This window comes from Lissotriton helveticus, chromosome 3_2, assembly GCF_964261635.1.
Source record: "Lissotriton helveticus chromosome 3_2, aLisHel1.1, whole genome shotgun sequence".
Lineage (NCBI taxonomy): Eukaryota > Metazoa > Chordata > Amphibia > Caudata > Salamandridae > Lissotriton > Lissotriton helveticus.
In genome coordinates, this window is record NC_136062.1 from 461,416,404 (window position 1) to 461,431,887 (window position 15,484).

The window sequence follows — 15,484 nt, forward strand, 5'->3', positions numbered from 1 at the left end:
TTTCGAAATGTGCAAATATCTACTGTTTCTAAACTTGATATTTTGTTTCCATTTCAGAAATACATGTCTTTCATACCCTTTTTCCATGTATACATTTTGCCAGAATAATTACTATATACCCGGTACATAATAAAAAAACATTGAAAGTCGCTGGTTAGATTTTGAGTCTGGGTTCGTCGGGTTCTTGGTGAACCTACAAGTCCTATATATCCCCACAACCTGTACGGTCCATCGGATATAACGGTATATTACTTTCAAAGAGCTGTCATAATTTGAAGAAGTTAAAGGTGAAAACGTTGACACAAACGGCTGTTTTTTTCAACTAGTTTAAATTTTTCCTATATTTAACTGTTAGTTTCTATAAAGAAACCTTGAAGGATCTACACAAATGACCACTTGCTGAATTTAGAATTTTGAATACTTTTCAGAAATGTATAGCTTCCCAGGATCCATTATTGCTTTCATACCCATGTCTACAATTAACTGGAAGGAGGTTGAAAGCACAACAAATAGCAAAAATAGGCTATGTCCCAGAAAAATGCCAAAACTGTGTAAAGATTTTTGGTTTTCTGACAAAAGTCTGTCATTCCCTAAAAGCTAGGAAAATGGCAATTTCAGCCCTACAAACTCTTTTTGATACCATTTGTAGGGAATAACCCAGATGCTTTTATTTGCAGCACTTTTTCCCATTTTTCTCCCCAAGAAAAGAATTTAGCTATATTTTGGCTATTTTCTGGGTCACCTCCAAGGGAATCCACAAATCCTGGGTGCCTTGAGAATCCCCAGGATGTTGGAAGAGAAGGTCTCAAATTTGGCGGGGAAACCTTATGTGGTCAAAAAGTTACAGGGGCCTAAGCCCCAACTCCCCCAAATAGCCAAACAAAAGACTTATCACAGGGAGGGGAAAGCCTAGCAGTGAAGGGGTTAATAGACATCTCATTGTACGTATCAAACACAACATTGATTCTTTTAATCCTATTTCCTTCCTGCAAAGCTAAGGACAAGACAGACATAGCCACCTTACCAAAGTGTGTTTCCTCTTCTTTTACTCTCTGAACAAGAACCATACCATCAATCAGCGTGGCTGAATTTCCAGGTATTTCCACAGTAGGGGTAATGTTTTTGCTAAAGAACGTATGTTGCTAAAACAGCTTTGTTTGTCTTTCACAACAGACCTTCTGGAGTTGCTAGAGCCCATACTAAAGGTCCTAAGGTATGAGAGAATACATCGCCATTTGAAGGTTCCAATTCTGTGCTGTCACAATCATTCCACCAAATAGTGCTTTGTCTGCGTTCATGATGATTGTCCTACAATTGCAGTTCACTGCCTTCTTCTTGGACATGTCGGTGGGGGTTTGTAGTTTATTTATTTTCATTGGGTCATGTAACTTCTTAATAGGTAGACTATTCACTCAAGTTTGAAGTCTGTATAGCACTGTTCACTTATTTCATGCACCTTCATTATGTATGTTACTATGTCTTGCGATGCCTTTTTTGCAGTGGAAAGACTAATGAGATTGTGTGACCCAACAAATGGGATTATACAGCTTTGAACCAGACTAACAGCTCTCGTAACAGTATCTTCATTTTTTCAATTTGTGACTTATGTAGGTCTGCATGAGTAAGATCTGATTTGTTGTTACAAACCATTTCCCTTATCTGACCCAAAAAGGCACTTCTGTTTTCAACCGTCATATAATATATTGAGGTTGAACCTTTTTGTACCACCCTGTCAGTGTCTTTGTTGACTGTTACCTCTAATGCTTGATAGACTGGAATTTGTCCAAACGGATTAACATCTGACAGTTGCACTGAAAAGCATCCATTGATGGAGTTGTGGTGTATCTCTGGATGTTTCATTGCAAGTTATGTCCTTTTGGCATTGTATACAGGAAGACATTTGGCACAGATCATCCTGTCATAATCACCATAGGATCATAAAACATATGGCGGTAAGATGTAAATATGCCAACACACACAAGAAAAGGAGAAATAGCAATAATCTCATAGATCAAGAGCAATATTTAGGAAAGGGTTCACTGATAGAATATTGACCCCCAAAATATCCCCATACACAAATATTAAGTTATAAATATCGATGTCAAAACTGTTAACATCCTATATTTATAATGGTAAGTACAAAAATATTGAGAAACAAATATTGATTTTAATATATGTAAAAACAAATATTAAATATATTAAATAATCAAATTAACGTAAAAAATGAATTAGATTTAATATACATTTTAACAAATATATCAAGTATATTAAATTTAAATATTTAAACATATGTATATAAAATGTAATATATATTTACTTTAAAACAATTAATAAACTATTTTAATTTCTTTTATAATTGTATAAATGAACATTTACACAAATATATATATATATACACACCACTAACAAAAAATCTAAGAAAAAAAATTATATTATAAATTAAATTATTAAACTATTTAAAAGTTTTTAAACTTAATTTTTCTACTTCAGTGAGTGCAACAGTAGTTAAAGTGTTGGATAGCGGAGGGGTAAAAACTACTATTCCCACTCCAGTTAGTGCAACAGTAGGGAAAATGTTGGATAGCGGAGGAATAAAACTTACTATTCCCACTTCAGTGAGTGCAACAGTAGGGAAAGTGTTGGATAGGGGAGGGGTATCACTTAATATTCCCACTCCAGTCAGTTCAGAATTAAAAACAAACAAAATATCACTAACACAAAATATTAAAATAAATAAATAAAATTAAAAATAAATAAACATATTTAAAAAATCTAATAAATAGAAACATATTATAATGTTAAATAGATATGACAAATACCTAGAAATATTATATTAAATACATTTAAAAATAATTAACAAAAACAACTATTTTTAATTAGAAATTATTTATGAACAAAAACATTAAATATTACGTACAATTAATCTTTTTTATTTCCTACGATATAACACTGCACAATTCACAACACATATCTACATTTAAAAAAAAAATCCTCAATAATTAACATAATTAACTATCAAATAAATAAATATTATTAAATAAAAAACAAATTAAAACAGATAAAAATTAATTTACACCCCAAATGTTACACCTATGAAACCAAAGCTCAGGCACAAACAAAATAAACAATTACCCTAATTATTTATCAAATGATAAATTAATATTCATAATCAACTAATTATTTATTAATTACACCTAAATTACTATCCACCCTCTACACCTATAAACCTCACAACCCACACCTAAAAATCATTACACAATTTCCATAATTAATTTTAAAATAATAAATTAATATAAATTACAACTACTTAATAATTAATTAAAAATAAATTACTTAATACTATCAACCCCACAGTTCATATCTAAAATTATTTACGCAATCGGCATATATAATTATTTATTAATTAGCATTACTTAACAAATAATTAATGAGAATATATTACTTCCCGCCCTTTACCCCTATAAACCCCACAACTGGCTCCTAACAAAATTAAACAATTAACATAATGTATTAACCATTAATTAATTAATGATAATTAACAACCAATTAATAATTACTTAATAATAAATTACTTCCTACGACTAGCACTATAAAATCTAAATTAAATAAATATTAATACATTTAAAAAAATCATTAATTTATGATAATTAAATTACTTTCCAACCTTTACCCCTATAAACCCCACAGCCTGCTCCTAGAAAAAAAACATGATTACCGTAATTAATTGCCAATCAATATTAATAAACATCCAAGTAATAATAAATTACTTCTCACAATTAACACTATAAAATCTAAATTGAATATATATTACTGAATAAAAAATAATCATTAATTTATTATAATTAAATGACTTCCCTCCATACTCCCCTATAAACCCACAAACTGCTTTGGAACTAAAAAATGCAAAATGTTATTAAAAATAAAATCGGTAACTACTAAAATGTAACCCATATATTAAAAAACAAAAACAATACTCATACAAAAAGAATAGATCACATACATTTAAAATGCATTCTAAAATACATAACATTAATTACAAAATCGATATTTTAAACACATATTTTTGCAAACGATATTAATGACTTCGATATTATTGAAAACGATATTTCTTACCTTAAAGTCAATATTCTTGACCACGCTATTCTTGCTAATATTTCTGTGCCACAATATTCCCAATCGATATTTGTGTAAGTCAACATTTCCAACTTGATTTTTTGTCTGCATACCTTAGGAAAGACGCAAAGTTTCTTTAAAATGCCCTCACCCACTAATAGTGGCATGCTTCATCATAGGGCTGATACAACATCCCCGCGTGGGCCAACGCCTGCGGATGGAGCTAAGGGGAAGGGCAATACAAACGTAAATCTCTGGATCCATGCAGCACAACATATAAATAGGGAGTCGGCTTAAAACTATCTCAGGGATGCCCTAATTTCTCTTTATTCAATGGCTCCCCAGGTAGGTTTAAAATAAGGAATAAATACTAGGGGTTAACTCACGGGGTAATTATTGTCCCTTAATCCCTCTACACTGCTCATTTTAATCTACAGGTTTCGGCAATAATTTATTGCCCATAAGGGTATCCCTGGGCGTAGTTCGCATAGTAGCGTTACGCGTAGCTACATGAAGTGCACTTCGCACTATGCGAGCTAGGCGTGGCTACGCGAACTGTGTAGTACACTGTGCAAAATGCTATTCGCACTGATTGCACAGTGGCAGAAGCTTGTCCGCACTGTGCAATCAGTGCAAACCGTGTCTTGCACAGTGCAAGCGGTCGTTTTCTGCCGCTTGAGTAGATTTCTACTCAAGCGGCAGCTTTCTCAATGCAGACTGGTAGTTTCCAGGGCCGGACTGGCTACCGGGAAGTTGTGTGTGCTGCCGTGCTGGGGGCTAATTTCGTTGATGGGGACCTGCGTGTGCAAAACGAAATTCGTTTTGCTTTTTTTATTTCAAATCGCACGCAGGTCCCCATCAACGAAATAAGCCCCCACCACAGAGAAATTAGGCCCAAGCTCGGCAGCACGCACAACTGCCCGGTAGCCAGTCCGGCCCTGGTAGTTTCTCATCGGGAGCGGTCGCGAGCATACACGACCACTCGCAATGAGAAACCTGACTTTCCCGCGTTGAGGATCTCGCCGGGAGGTTTATTTTCCATGCTCACGATCGGTAACTTGATGTTGCTAATCACGAACAAGGAAAAAGTCTCGCCGGGATGTCATTTTGCTCACTCGCGGATGCCAACTTGACGTTGAGGACCGCGAGCAAGCAAAAAATGACCGCTATGCTACGCTAAGCGTGTTTGCACTGTGCGACGTGCAATTTGCATAGTGAGAAGTAGCGCAAACCTCGCAAACTACACGAGCATAGCGTAGTACTTTGCCCAGGGTTGCATAAGGGGTCATTCGACCTTTCTCAGGACTTAATATCCCACTTATTTTAGTCGCCTTAAAGAGTTAAATATTCATAAGTAGAATATATTGATCCCAATATTAGGACCTAATGTGTCACTTTCTTTGGTCACACACTCGGGATTCCTGAAATGACAAAACATATAGATAAGTACAAAAACAATGCGCCTTTAAGTAACAGAATAACACAACACAATATAGACTTGCTCCTCACAGAACAATGTCTGCTTGACCTCCATATTTGTTTTCATGTTATTATCATGCTTATTATATACTCTATCATATCCATATCCTGCCCACTAACATGTGCGGACCACCATCATTAATAAGTAACACCTCACGGTTAAAGTACAATTTAAAATAGAGATGGGGACACCAAACATGTTGCATACCAAGTTTCATCATATGTGGCACTGAAACTGGAGTGCAAACGGGAGCGTCTCCCTGTAGTCACACTCTGTAGCGTAGGGTAAGATGTATGTACTCACAAATCATCTGATTGTAAATGCCAATTTCCGTCTCAAGCAGCACACAGCAGAGCCAGCAGGACATTTTAAACAATATCCACATATGACATCCAACATGCAGAGAGATCACCATTATCATGACAAAGATGCTCCAGGAATACATTCCAAAGCTGTTTTACTACGGCAAATGCAGCATTCTGCAAGAGGTCATCTAATCTCTGTTGGCCTAGGTCCTTTGCAAAGTCATTAACATCCTCAATGAAGAAATAGACTACCTGAAGGTTCTCATCAGAATTCTTTCCAACCAAGCCAGTCTTAACATAACTTCTTACACATAGTTGTGTACTCAAACTGTATGATTGTACATACAACCTTCTATTACTGATGATATTGATCCTTCTGCTATCATGTCGGCTTCAATGCAAAGGTCGCGAAGGTCAGCATCTTGAAAATGTTTTTCAAGAATGGACATGACATTGCAAATGGTGTGAAAAGTGTCCATTTGAAGAATGATTTTGTTGTACATTGCTTTATGCTTCAACATGACCTCAGTTACTTTTGCATAGAAAGCTTGATCCATGACCACCTCAATTTTTACCAAATGCAGTGATTCCCTTTTCAGCTCTGAATGTTTCAAAATTTCAGAAAAAGTTTTTAACTTAGTAGCAGGGGCATCATTCGTGGGCAAGTAGCCAATGGAATGCTGTGATACACCAACAAGAACTCTAGTACTGTTGTTGAATCCTTTCCAACTTGATATTATCTGTTCATGGCTCGCTTCTTGGCTTTTAATAAACCAGATTGTTTTCTTATTGTGTGGAAACTTCAATTAAGCAACATATTCTGGCATGAATAGGTACTTGTCATCAATGGCTGAGGCCCAACTCGTTCACCAGAATCATACACTAACAATTTTTTGGTAATTGTGGTGGTCGATGTTCTTTGCTTTTGTTTCTCAATGCCTGGGAGAGGATCTTTAAAAGGTTGAGGCCAAACAACTTGGGCAGCCCAGCTATACCATTGACTCAATGAGTTGTCCTCCTACCAGTAAGAGTCTCTTCCAGCCTATCAACGTTATCCCATGCTAAGTTAGTAAAGACATGAGGCTGAATGTCGGCTAGAACAACAATTTGCTCATTTAAGGTAGCAGCAATTTTCTGAAGACACAAGGCAGCATCATTTTCTTTCTGTTGTGAATAAAAACATCCTATGACCAAGTCTGTTTAGAGTGCGAATGATTTCAACATTGCCTGTCAGTGTTTTTACGGTGCATGGAAGCAACAATTGTTGGGGGATTTCTGTAGGCCATTTGTCACTGCATATTTAGGGCCCGATGTAGGTAAATCTTTTTTACCACTTCTTAAATACCGATTCATACCGAATCGGTATTTAAGAAGTGGTAAAAAAGAGGAGGGCAGATGTAGGTAATTTTATTTTTATAATTACCGAATCGGAAGAAATCGGTAATGCCCATTGATTTCTATGGGCATTGAAGCCCATAGGAATCAATGGGCATTTCCGAATCGGTATTTACCAAATCGGTAAATACAGAATTTTGCAAGGGTGCAGGGGGTGTCACTTTGACACCCTCTGGCACCCCAATTACAGGCATGTGTGCCATGTGGCACACATACATGCCCTAAGGGCATGTCTGTGTGTCACATGGCACAGGTGTGCATGCACATATGTGCATGCACACCTGGATTTGGTATTTTACCACCCAATTGGATTGGGTGGTAAAATACCAACTCCTAAAGGCTGTGGCACGGTTTGCAGTGCCTCCTACATGTGAGAGTTACCGAATCGGTAAAATTACCGATTCAGTATTTTACAGAATCGGTAAATTTACCGATTCGGTAAATTTACCAATTCTGTAAAAAAGGTCCCCTACATCTCAATGACCCATTTACCAGTCGGTAACGTCCGAATTCGGCTATTATCAACCGGTAATGGCCACCTACATCGGGCCCATAATGTCTATACTGACTGAATGATTCCAACACTTTTGGACAGCTTTTTGTTTTCTGGATCTACATCAAGGTATCTTGAGAGTGAAATGGTAACACACAAAAGGCAAATAGTTATGACTTGCTGTCACATATTTTCCATCTCTAGGCGTCCATACCTCGCCAATAAATCATATTAGAACTCGTCCCCCCAGGTGATACCGATTAAATGATTGACTCAAGACCTACTGTGGTAACTTTTGTGAAAAGGACAACAGACTGCTTGTGACAGTAATGAATATTGATCACAGTATCCGAGGGTCAGATTGGTAGAGAGGGTGTTTTGTTGGGTATCTGTGATCAAACCTAAGCTGAAAAAATCAGGTGTCTAATTCAATGCCAAGGTATGCCCACCAGGAATCTGAATTAAACTCATTTTCCCCGCTCAGTGCTTAGTGGAGCCTGGGGGTTTCACTGACCAGGCGAGATGTTCTGCCACATGATGGTCACGTAATTATCGCGGTCGCTGCGGGTATGCTCGTGGTAGAAGCCCAGGGCGTGGTCCAGCTCATGCTGGATGGATCCTTTCGACACACATCCCTGAGAGAGAGATACCTGCTGAACTCCTCCTGTCTTCCCGACGAATGACCAGCACCTAGGGGAAAAGGTGGACCAGGGAGATCCATAAATCACTACAATGGCACAGTTGGAAAAAGAATATAACAATCTTAGCCCATATAAGCCATCAACCTGTACATCTCTTCTCTGACTGTCGCTATCTGCAAGGGAGGAGGAATTCTAGGACAGTGACAATGTGCAGTCTATGTTGTGATAAAAGATCTTGCATGCAAAGTAAAGCTGTGTCATTCTGCCCCAGTTTGATTCATTTCTGGCCTTTCCTGTGACAGTGTTTGTACCAGTGGACTCCACATCTGTGAGTATTGTCTTCCTGGAAAGGCAGATCTGCCAGTTGCCTATGGGTTCATTTGTTCCGTCCCCCATAACTAGGATCCATACTCCAATGAAGTCAGTGTTCTGGTTGCGTGTGGCATATTACATGTGCGTTGTGCAGCTAAGAAAGCATATACATTGCGGGTGGTATCCTAAATTGATGGGTCCCTTTAGGATTTCTTTGCTCTTTGTAAACTTATTTCTGCCTCTGTAATCTTGGCATTGAGACCTTATGGATCAATGGGTGGGTCTTTCCTGTTAGGCCCAACATTGTTGTCCAGCAAAAGAATGCGAGTCCCACTCCTGCCCCTGTGTTGTGATGGGCATTGCCTAGAGAGACCTGTCCAGTCAAACACCAGGCATATCATGGTTATGCTGATTCGTTGTAGCACTTTATTTGGCACTTTTGCTCCACTGAACAAGGAGAATTATAAATGCCACCATAATAAAAGAGTGAACACCCATTCTTGGCTGTAGCAGAGAACAGCATACCATCTCACAGTAGGATAACACAATGCATGGGCTCCAACTGTACTGACATACTAGAAACTTGCTACGGTATTGCTTGAGGTTGTATTTTGGTCCCATGAGCAGCTAAGACTTTCTGGGGCCTATGTACAAGCACCTATTGCCACTAAAACGTCACCTATATTGACGTTGTGGGGCGATAGAGGCTGAGCCTTATGTACAAGGCAACGTTAAGCCACTTAATGTGGCTAAAGGCTGTATTGTACAAAATGCCCCCTTTCACTGTATGTTTAGCTTGAAAGGTGTGGGCAGTGGGTGTTGTGGTGGGCGTTCCACCACAATCAATCAATCAATCATATCATTTGTAAAGTGCACTACTCACCCATGAGGGTCTCAATGCGCTGGGGTGGGGAATGCTGCTACTGCTCAAAAAGCCAGGCCTTGAGGAGTTTTCTGAAGGTCAGCAGGTCTTGGGTCTGCCGTAGGTGGATGGGGAGGGTGTTCCAGGTCCGCAACACCCATTCATTTTGACGATGCCCCCTATGTGCAAGGGTGGCGTACATAGGAGGCAGCGTCAAAATTAAGACCAGGTAAAAACTGGTCTTAAGATGGCGAAACGAGGATTAATGCATTATTTCTCTTTGTTTGTGCTTTTTCCATGTGTGCTGCCTTGTTCAGCACACATGGAAAAAGGAAAATTCCATTGTTTGTTTAGGTACAGGAAGGTGTCCCTTCCTGTACATAAACGAAACTATTTTTTAAATGCCATTTAGTCACTTTCATGTGTGCTGCATGGAGCAGCACGCATGAAAGTGACAGAATGGCATTTCTGGGATTGTTTAGGTGCAGGAACAGACACCTACCTACACATAAACAATCCTCTCCTGCACGCAGACACCCTTGCTCTCTGGTGCAAGGGTGCCTGCGTTGGCCCTAAGTTGCTAAACGTAGTGCCATTGCAGGGGGAAACGCAAGGCTGGACCACATTTTTGTAAATATCCTCCACTTCCTTGTACATATCCCCCTCTATGTTTTAGGTGTTCTCTATGCTTACTCCTTTGCTTTCCTCTTTGCAAATATAATGCATGTTCAAAATCAACAAATAGCCTTCACTGGACTTTTAGTTAATCATGTGCAATCTCCTTTATTGTACTGTGAATTCCAAACCCTCAGCCACATCCCAGGTCAAGCCGTGGCTACTCACCCTTGGCACAATTATCCAGTCACAAGTACAACAAGAGAAACTTAGTGTTAGACCTGGCATCCTTGAATTTTTTGCCTTCAGAACTCCTGTTTTCACATACTTCGTTGTTGCTGCCCTTTGTATTCTGCGCATTCTGCCACAGCTAACCAATGCTAAAGTACTTGTGTTATTTCCCAAAGGTGTGGTAACATTGGCTTATCAACAATTGGCATATTTAATATACTTATAAGTCCCTAGTAATGTGCACTACCAGTGCTCAAGGCCTGTAAATTAAATGCAACCTGTGGGCCTGCAGCACAGATTGTGCCACCCACTCAAGTAGCCCTATAAACATGACTCAAACCTGCCATTAGACAACCTGCGTATGCAATTTTAGACTGCCATGTCGACCTGACAATTTAAACCTCTAGCCAGGCCCAAACTGTTCTTTTAAATACCGATACATCACCCCTAGGGTAGGCTCTGGAAAGCCCAGAGGGCAGAGTGCAATATATTTAAGAGTAGGACATGTATTTTTTAAGTTTTACATGTCCTGGTAGTGAAATATTCTTAAATTCGTTTTTCACAAGTGCAAGGCCTATATCTCCCATGGGATAACTTTGGGATTACCTTATTACATTCTATAAGCATAATTTTCAAATGGGAAGCTATACCTGGATCAATTTTAGTGTCTGGAAACCTAATTTAAAATGCTAATTTAGAATGAAGTTGGATTTTAAATTACTAGCCTTAAAATGCCACTGTAGAAAGTGGGAATTATCTTGCCTTGGCCATTTGGCACCTGCAGCCTGTCTCTGATCATATGTCTGGGTGGGTGACAGCTGGGCTTCATGTATTCCAGCTAGACAACCACACGCAATGGAAGCTTAGGTATGACCTGATGGGCCATCCTGACAGGATGGGAGGGAGGAGCTGGGTACAGCCTCACTTACACCTGGATAGGCTGTGCCTTGTCCACACACAAAGAGCTGCATACCCCCCCTGTAGAGAGTCTGGAGCCAGGGCAGGAAGGTAGTAAATCTGCACACTTCAAAGGCATCTCTTTGAAGTCTCCCCACTTCAAAGACACCACTCGGTATAAGAAGTGGACCTCAGACACCACGACTTCAGTGCACGTCTGGACCTGTGTATACTCTGCCAGGAGTAAGGACTGCTGTGCTGCTGGCAAGACTACCACTTTTATAGACTGCTACTCTGTTGGACTCCTGCTTTGCTGGGCTGACCTGCTGACTTCTGCTCTCTTCCTGGGTGAGAAGGATTGGACCTGCATCTCTGAACCCAGAACCCAGAGTGACTCCAAGCGCTAGTTTGCTGGCCTCCTGATCTGTAGCCTTAGAGACATAACAGGCTTCCAATAGCCTTGCATCTACATCTGGATTCTGACATCTGTGAGTTTACCAAGTCAAGTGGACCCTCGAAAGTAGTGCAACCCTAGTCCTGGACCCTTAAAAGTTGGCCAAATTTGCTTGCCAGCAGAACCAATGCATCTCCTCGGCTATATGGTGAATCCTTGAGCAGAATAAAAGTACTGCTGCTGTTGCATTGATTGGGCCTCGCACAGAAGGTTGGCAGTGATCTTTGCATCTTTGGAACCGATGCATTGCTGATGGTGTGACGCATCTCCGTCTCAGGACTTTGCGTCCTTCATCAACAGCATCGCAACAACAACGCCAGCCTCATCATCGCAGCCTCGTAGTTAATTGGAACTGACACATTGCCCCTAATGCCCGCCGCATCTTCGACGTCCGGACTTTGCATCGCAAGCCCCCATCAATGTGATCCCTGACAACGGTGCACAGCAACTTGCACCGCATCTCGGAACCAATGCATTGCTTCGACTGCACAATGCTCCTTGTCTTGGATCCACAGAAAGCTCCGCTACCAGGATATAAGGAACTTCATTCAGTGGGCCCATCTTAGTGCCTGTAGCCGGCCCGTGCTCCATCAAGGTCAGCCTGAACTTGAGACTTTTTCCTGGTAGGCGTGACCAGATAGCTCTTGTTGTTGCTTGTGCCTTTTGGTGTTATTTTTCCCTACATCTTCAAAATTCAATACTTCCAGTTTCCCTGATTGGATTTTTGTCATTTCAGTCTTGTTTTATTTATTACAATATTCTCTATTTTTCTAAACTGGTTGTGGGATCTTTTAGTGTTGTGTTTTCACTGTTTTAACTGTTTGAAGTAATACACAAATACTTTACTCATCACTTTCAAGTTAAGCCTGACTGCTCTCTGCCAAGCTACCAGAGAGTGAGCACAAGTTAATTTGGGGATTTCTGGTTCTTTGCCTTGCCTTGGATTGTGGTTACTGCTTGACCAGGGCTCACACATCAGTCAACCAGAAACCCAACTTCTAACACTTAGTTATTCAGTTGCTGTGCAATAGAACCTGTGACCCTGGGATACCAGCGGTAAATGGCAGTACACGCCATTGATGTAGCACAGTAAGTACCAACCCCATATACTCTACAGTAACCATTAACTGCCCCTGAAACCATATGAAAATCTTAATAGTTTATTGAAAACAACTGTAAGAAAAGTATCACATCCAGGCCTCAGTGGTCCCCTGCAGAACAGCAAAGCACAACTTTTTTCAGCTAGGGAATTACAGCTTCAGTGAATAAACATATCTGATGCTGATAATATTTGAGGATCACATGATTCACTGACAGAAATGCACCCCATGCTAAAACATTATTAGGATCACATAGACAGACCCATGGAGAAGAGAGTGGTGGGAGCCACATCGCAACACTAGGTAATGAACAAAGCATACAGAAATCAGAACCTCTAAGCTATTTATAGTCCAGTGGATGTTCAGCATTGAGAGCTTAAAATGGTAAGTAGAAATGCATGGAACTGTGGGTCTGCCACACAGAGTCCACTCTCACTGAGAAGTCAAAACCATTTGATAATATTTCTCACGGAGAGGTGCAAGCCCATGGAAGGTCCACAACACCTGGAAAGTCTTTCACTGAGAGTCCACTGCCCATAGAAAGTCTTTCACTGAGAGGCCACTGCCCATGAAAAGTCTTTACTTAAATTCTACTGCCCATGGAGGGGCATCTCTCAGAGAGAGTTTCCAGTTGTTGAGGGTCATATGGAGAACATCCTTTACCATGAAACTTTTACAACGAGGTACCATTACCACGCAGGTTTTACAACGAAAGTCGTTACAATGACTTTCGCTGGAGGGCGCTCTAGGATAGGGAATAGTTTAATTTACTATCCAACACCTTCCCTACTATCCATGGGGACTGGAGTTGGAATAGTAAATTAAACTATTCACTATCCAGCGCCCCCCAATGCAAGTCGTTGTAACGACTTGCGTTGTTAAACCTGCGTTGTAACGGTACGCGTGGTAATACCACGCGTTGTACCGTCATACATCCGGGTCATATATCAGAAGAGGATCTATCACTGAGACTCCACAGACCATGGACAACACTATGATGATGAGTGCTCACACCCTATGGAGCACCATCTCGCACTGTGAACCCACAGCCTATGGAAGTTCTCTGATCTAAAATTCACAACCTATGTAGGGAGTTTCACTGTGTTTGCCCATGGGGAGTCATTGACATATAGAACACAAACCCTGGGGATACCTTGGTGACAGCTCACAGAACGTGGATGGTCAGTCACTGAAGCACCACAAACCGTGGTAATCAGCAGCCCACGGATGATCACTAACAGAGGTTTTAGCCCACATAAAGTAATTGCTCATTTGGCTGTTGTACCATGTTATCAAGTTTTTTTTTATATTGCCATAAAACGATATAGAGTATAAACATATTATTCTTCACTTTTCATCTATATAACCTGAAGATATACATATCAATATATAGTCCCATTTGGGTGCATTGTGAATCAATTGTTTTGCTGGGTTATGTACAAATTGTAATTTGTGGATACGAAGCTCAAGAAGACCCATGTAGAGTGAGTTACAAAAATCCAGTCGACTTAATGTCAATGACTGGACCAAGATCTTCTAGGAGTCAAAAGGCAGAAGGAGGTCAAACTTCTGGAGTACTTTTAACATAAAATACCTGGTGGATATGAATTCTGAATTTGAGAACTAAAAGTTAAATTGGAATTAAAAATCACTTCCAGACTGTGAACTGATTCTGCTGAATTTGATGGGGTTTGAAAGGAGCTAGACCACCAGTGCGAGGATCACATATCCGGTTTACCAATCTGAAGATCTCAGTTTTATTTGTATCACTCATTCAGGAACAGCAGGCCTAAGTAACTGAGGAGGAAAGAGATTCCCTGATGCTAGCTGTCCGACTGAAAGTTTAGTTTTAGCGAAAACTTAATAGGCTGTGAACTTGAACAACAACCACCTTTCATCTCTGAAGGAGTGTTGCGCCTTTAACCTAAATCCAGGTTGTTAAATATACCTTTTATCCCATTCTATGCATCTTAACTGTGCTGTGTAGACATAGAGGGGCCTATTTATGAGAGGCTTGCATCATGTTTGCACCACACAATATGGTATATACCTGACACAAGCCTCTAAGACAGATTTATTTAGCCATGCCAAGCCAGATTGCGCGGCTATGAATGGCTACATCAATCCGAAGGAAAGCAATGCTGCGCAAATCACTGTGTTGCCTTACTCTGTGCAAGGGAGATGCTCCATGGGCATTGCAGTGGGTGTTGCCACGCAAGTCCCATGGTTTTTTACGTATTCCCAGATTTATCAAGCCTGGGAATGCGCCATAAAGATACGCCGTCCCAGGTGATACATAACCAGGAGAGATATCTGTATTTCGGCTTGTTTGTTCCTCTTTCAATGCGTGCTGCTTTCTGCAGCACACATACAAAGAGGAACATGCTTCTATGGATTTTCTGTGTGCAGGAAGGTGCCCCTTCCTGTGAAAAAACAATCCAGCCTGTAACAGGGACACCCTAGCTCCATGGTGCAAGTGTGCCGTCGTCGGGGCTAGGCTGCCGCATTTGAGCCAGTGCAGGAGGAAAGGACAAGAATGTGCCATATTGCTTAAATACTGTGCATTCCTGTCCTTTCCCAGTGACA

General features: G+C 40.2%; 1 protein-coding gene across 1 annotated transcript in view; it reads right to left on the reverse strand.

The window, feature by feature from the left end:
- The window catches only part of LOC144826165 (astacin-like metalloendopeptidase), a 180,986-nt gene that overhangs the window by 124,398 nt on the left and 41,104 nt on the right, over positions 1-15,484 (reverse strand). Inside the window, exon 6 of the mRNA XM_078684558.1 lies at positions 8,301-8,476. Within this exon, the coding sequence (XP_078540684.1) occupies positions 8,301-8,476 (176 nt within the window). The remainder of the gene's footprint in view (positions 1-8,300; positions 8,477-15,484) is intronic.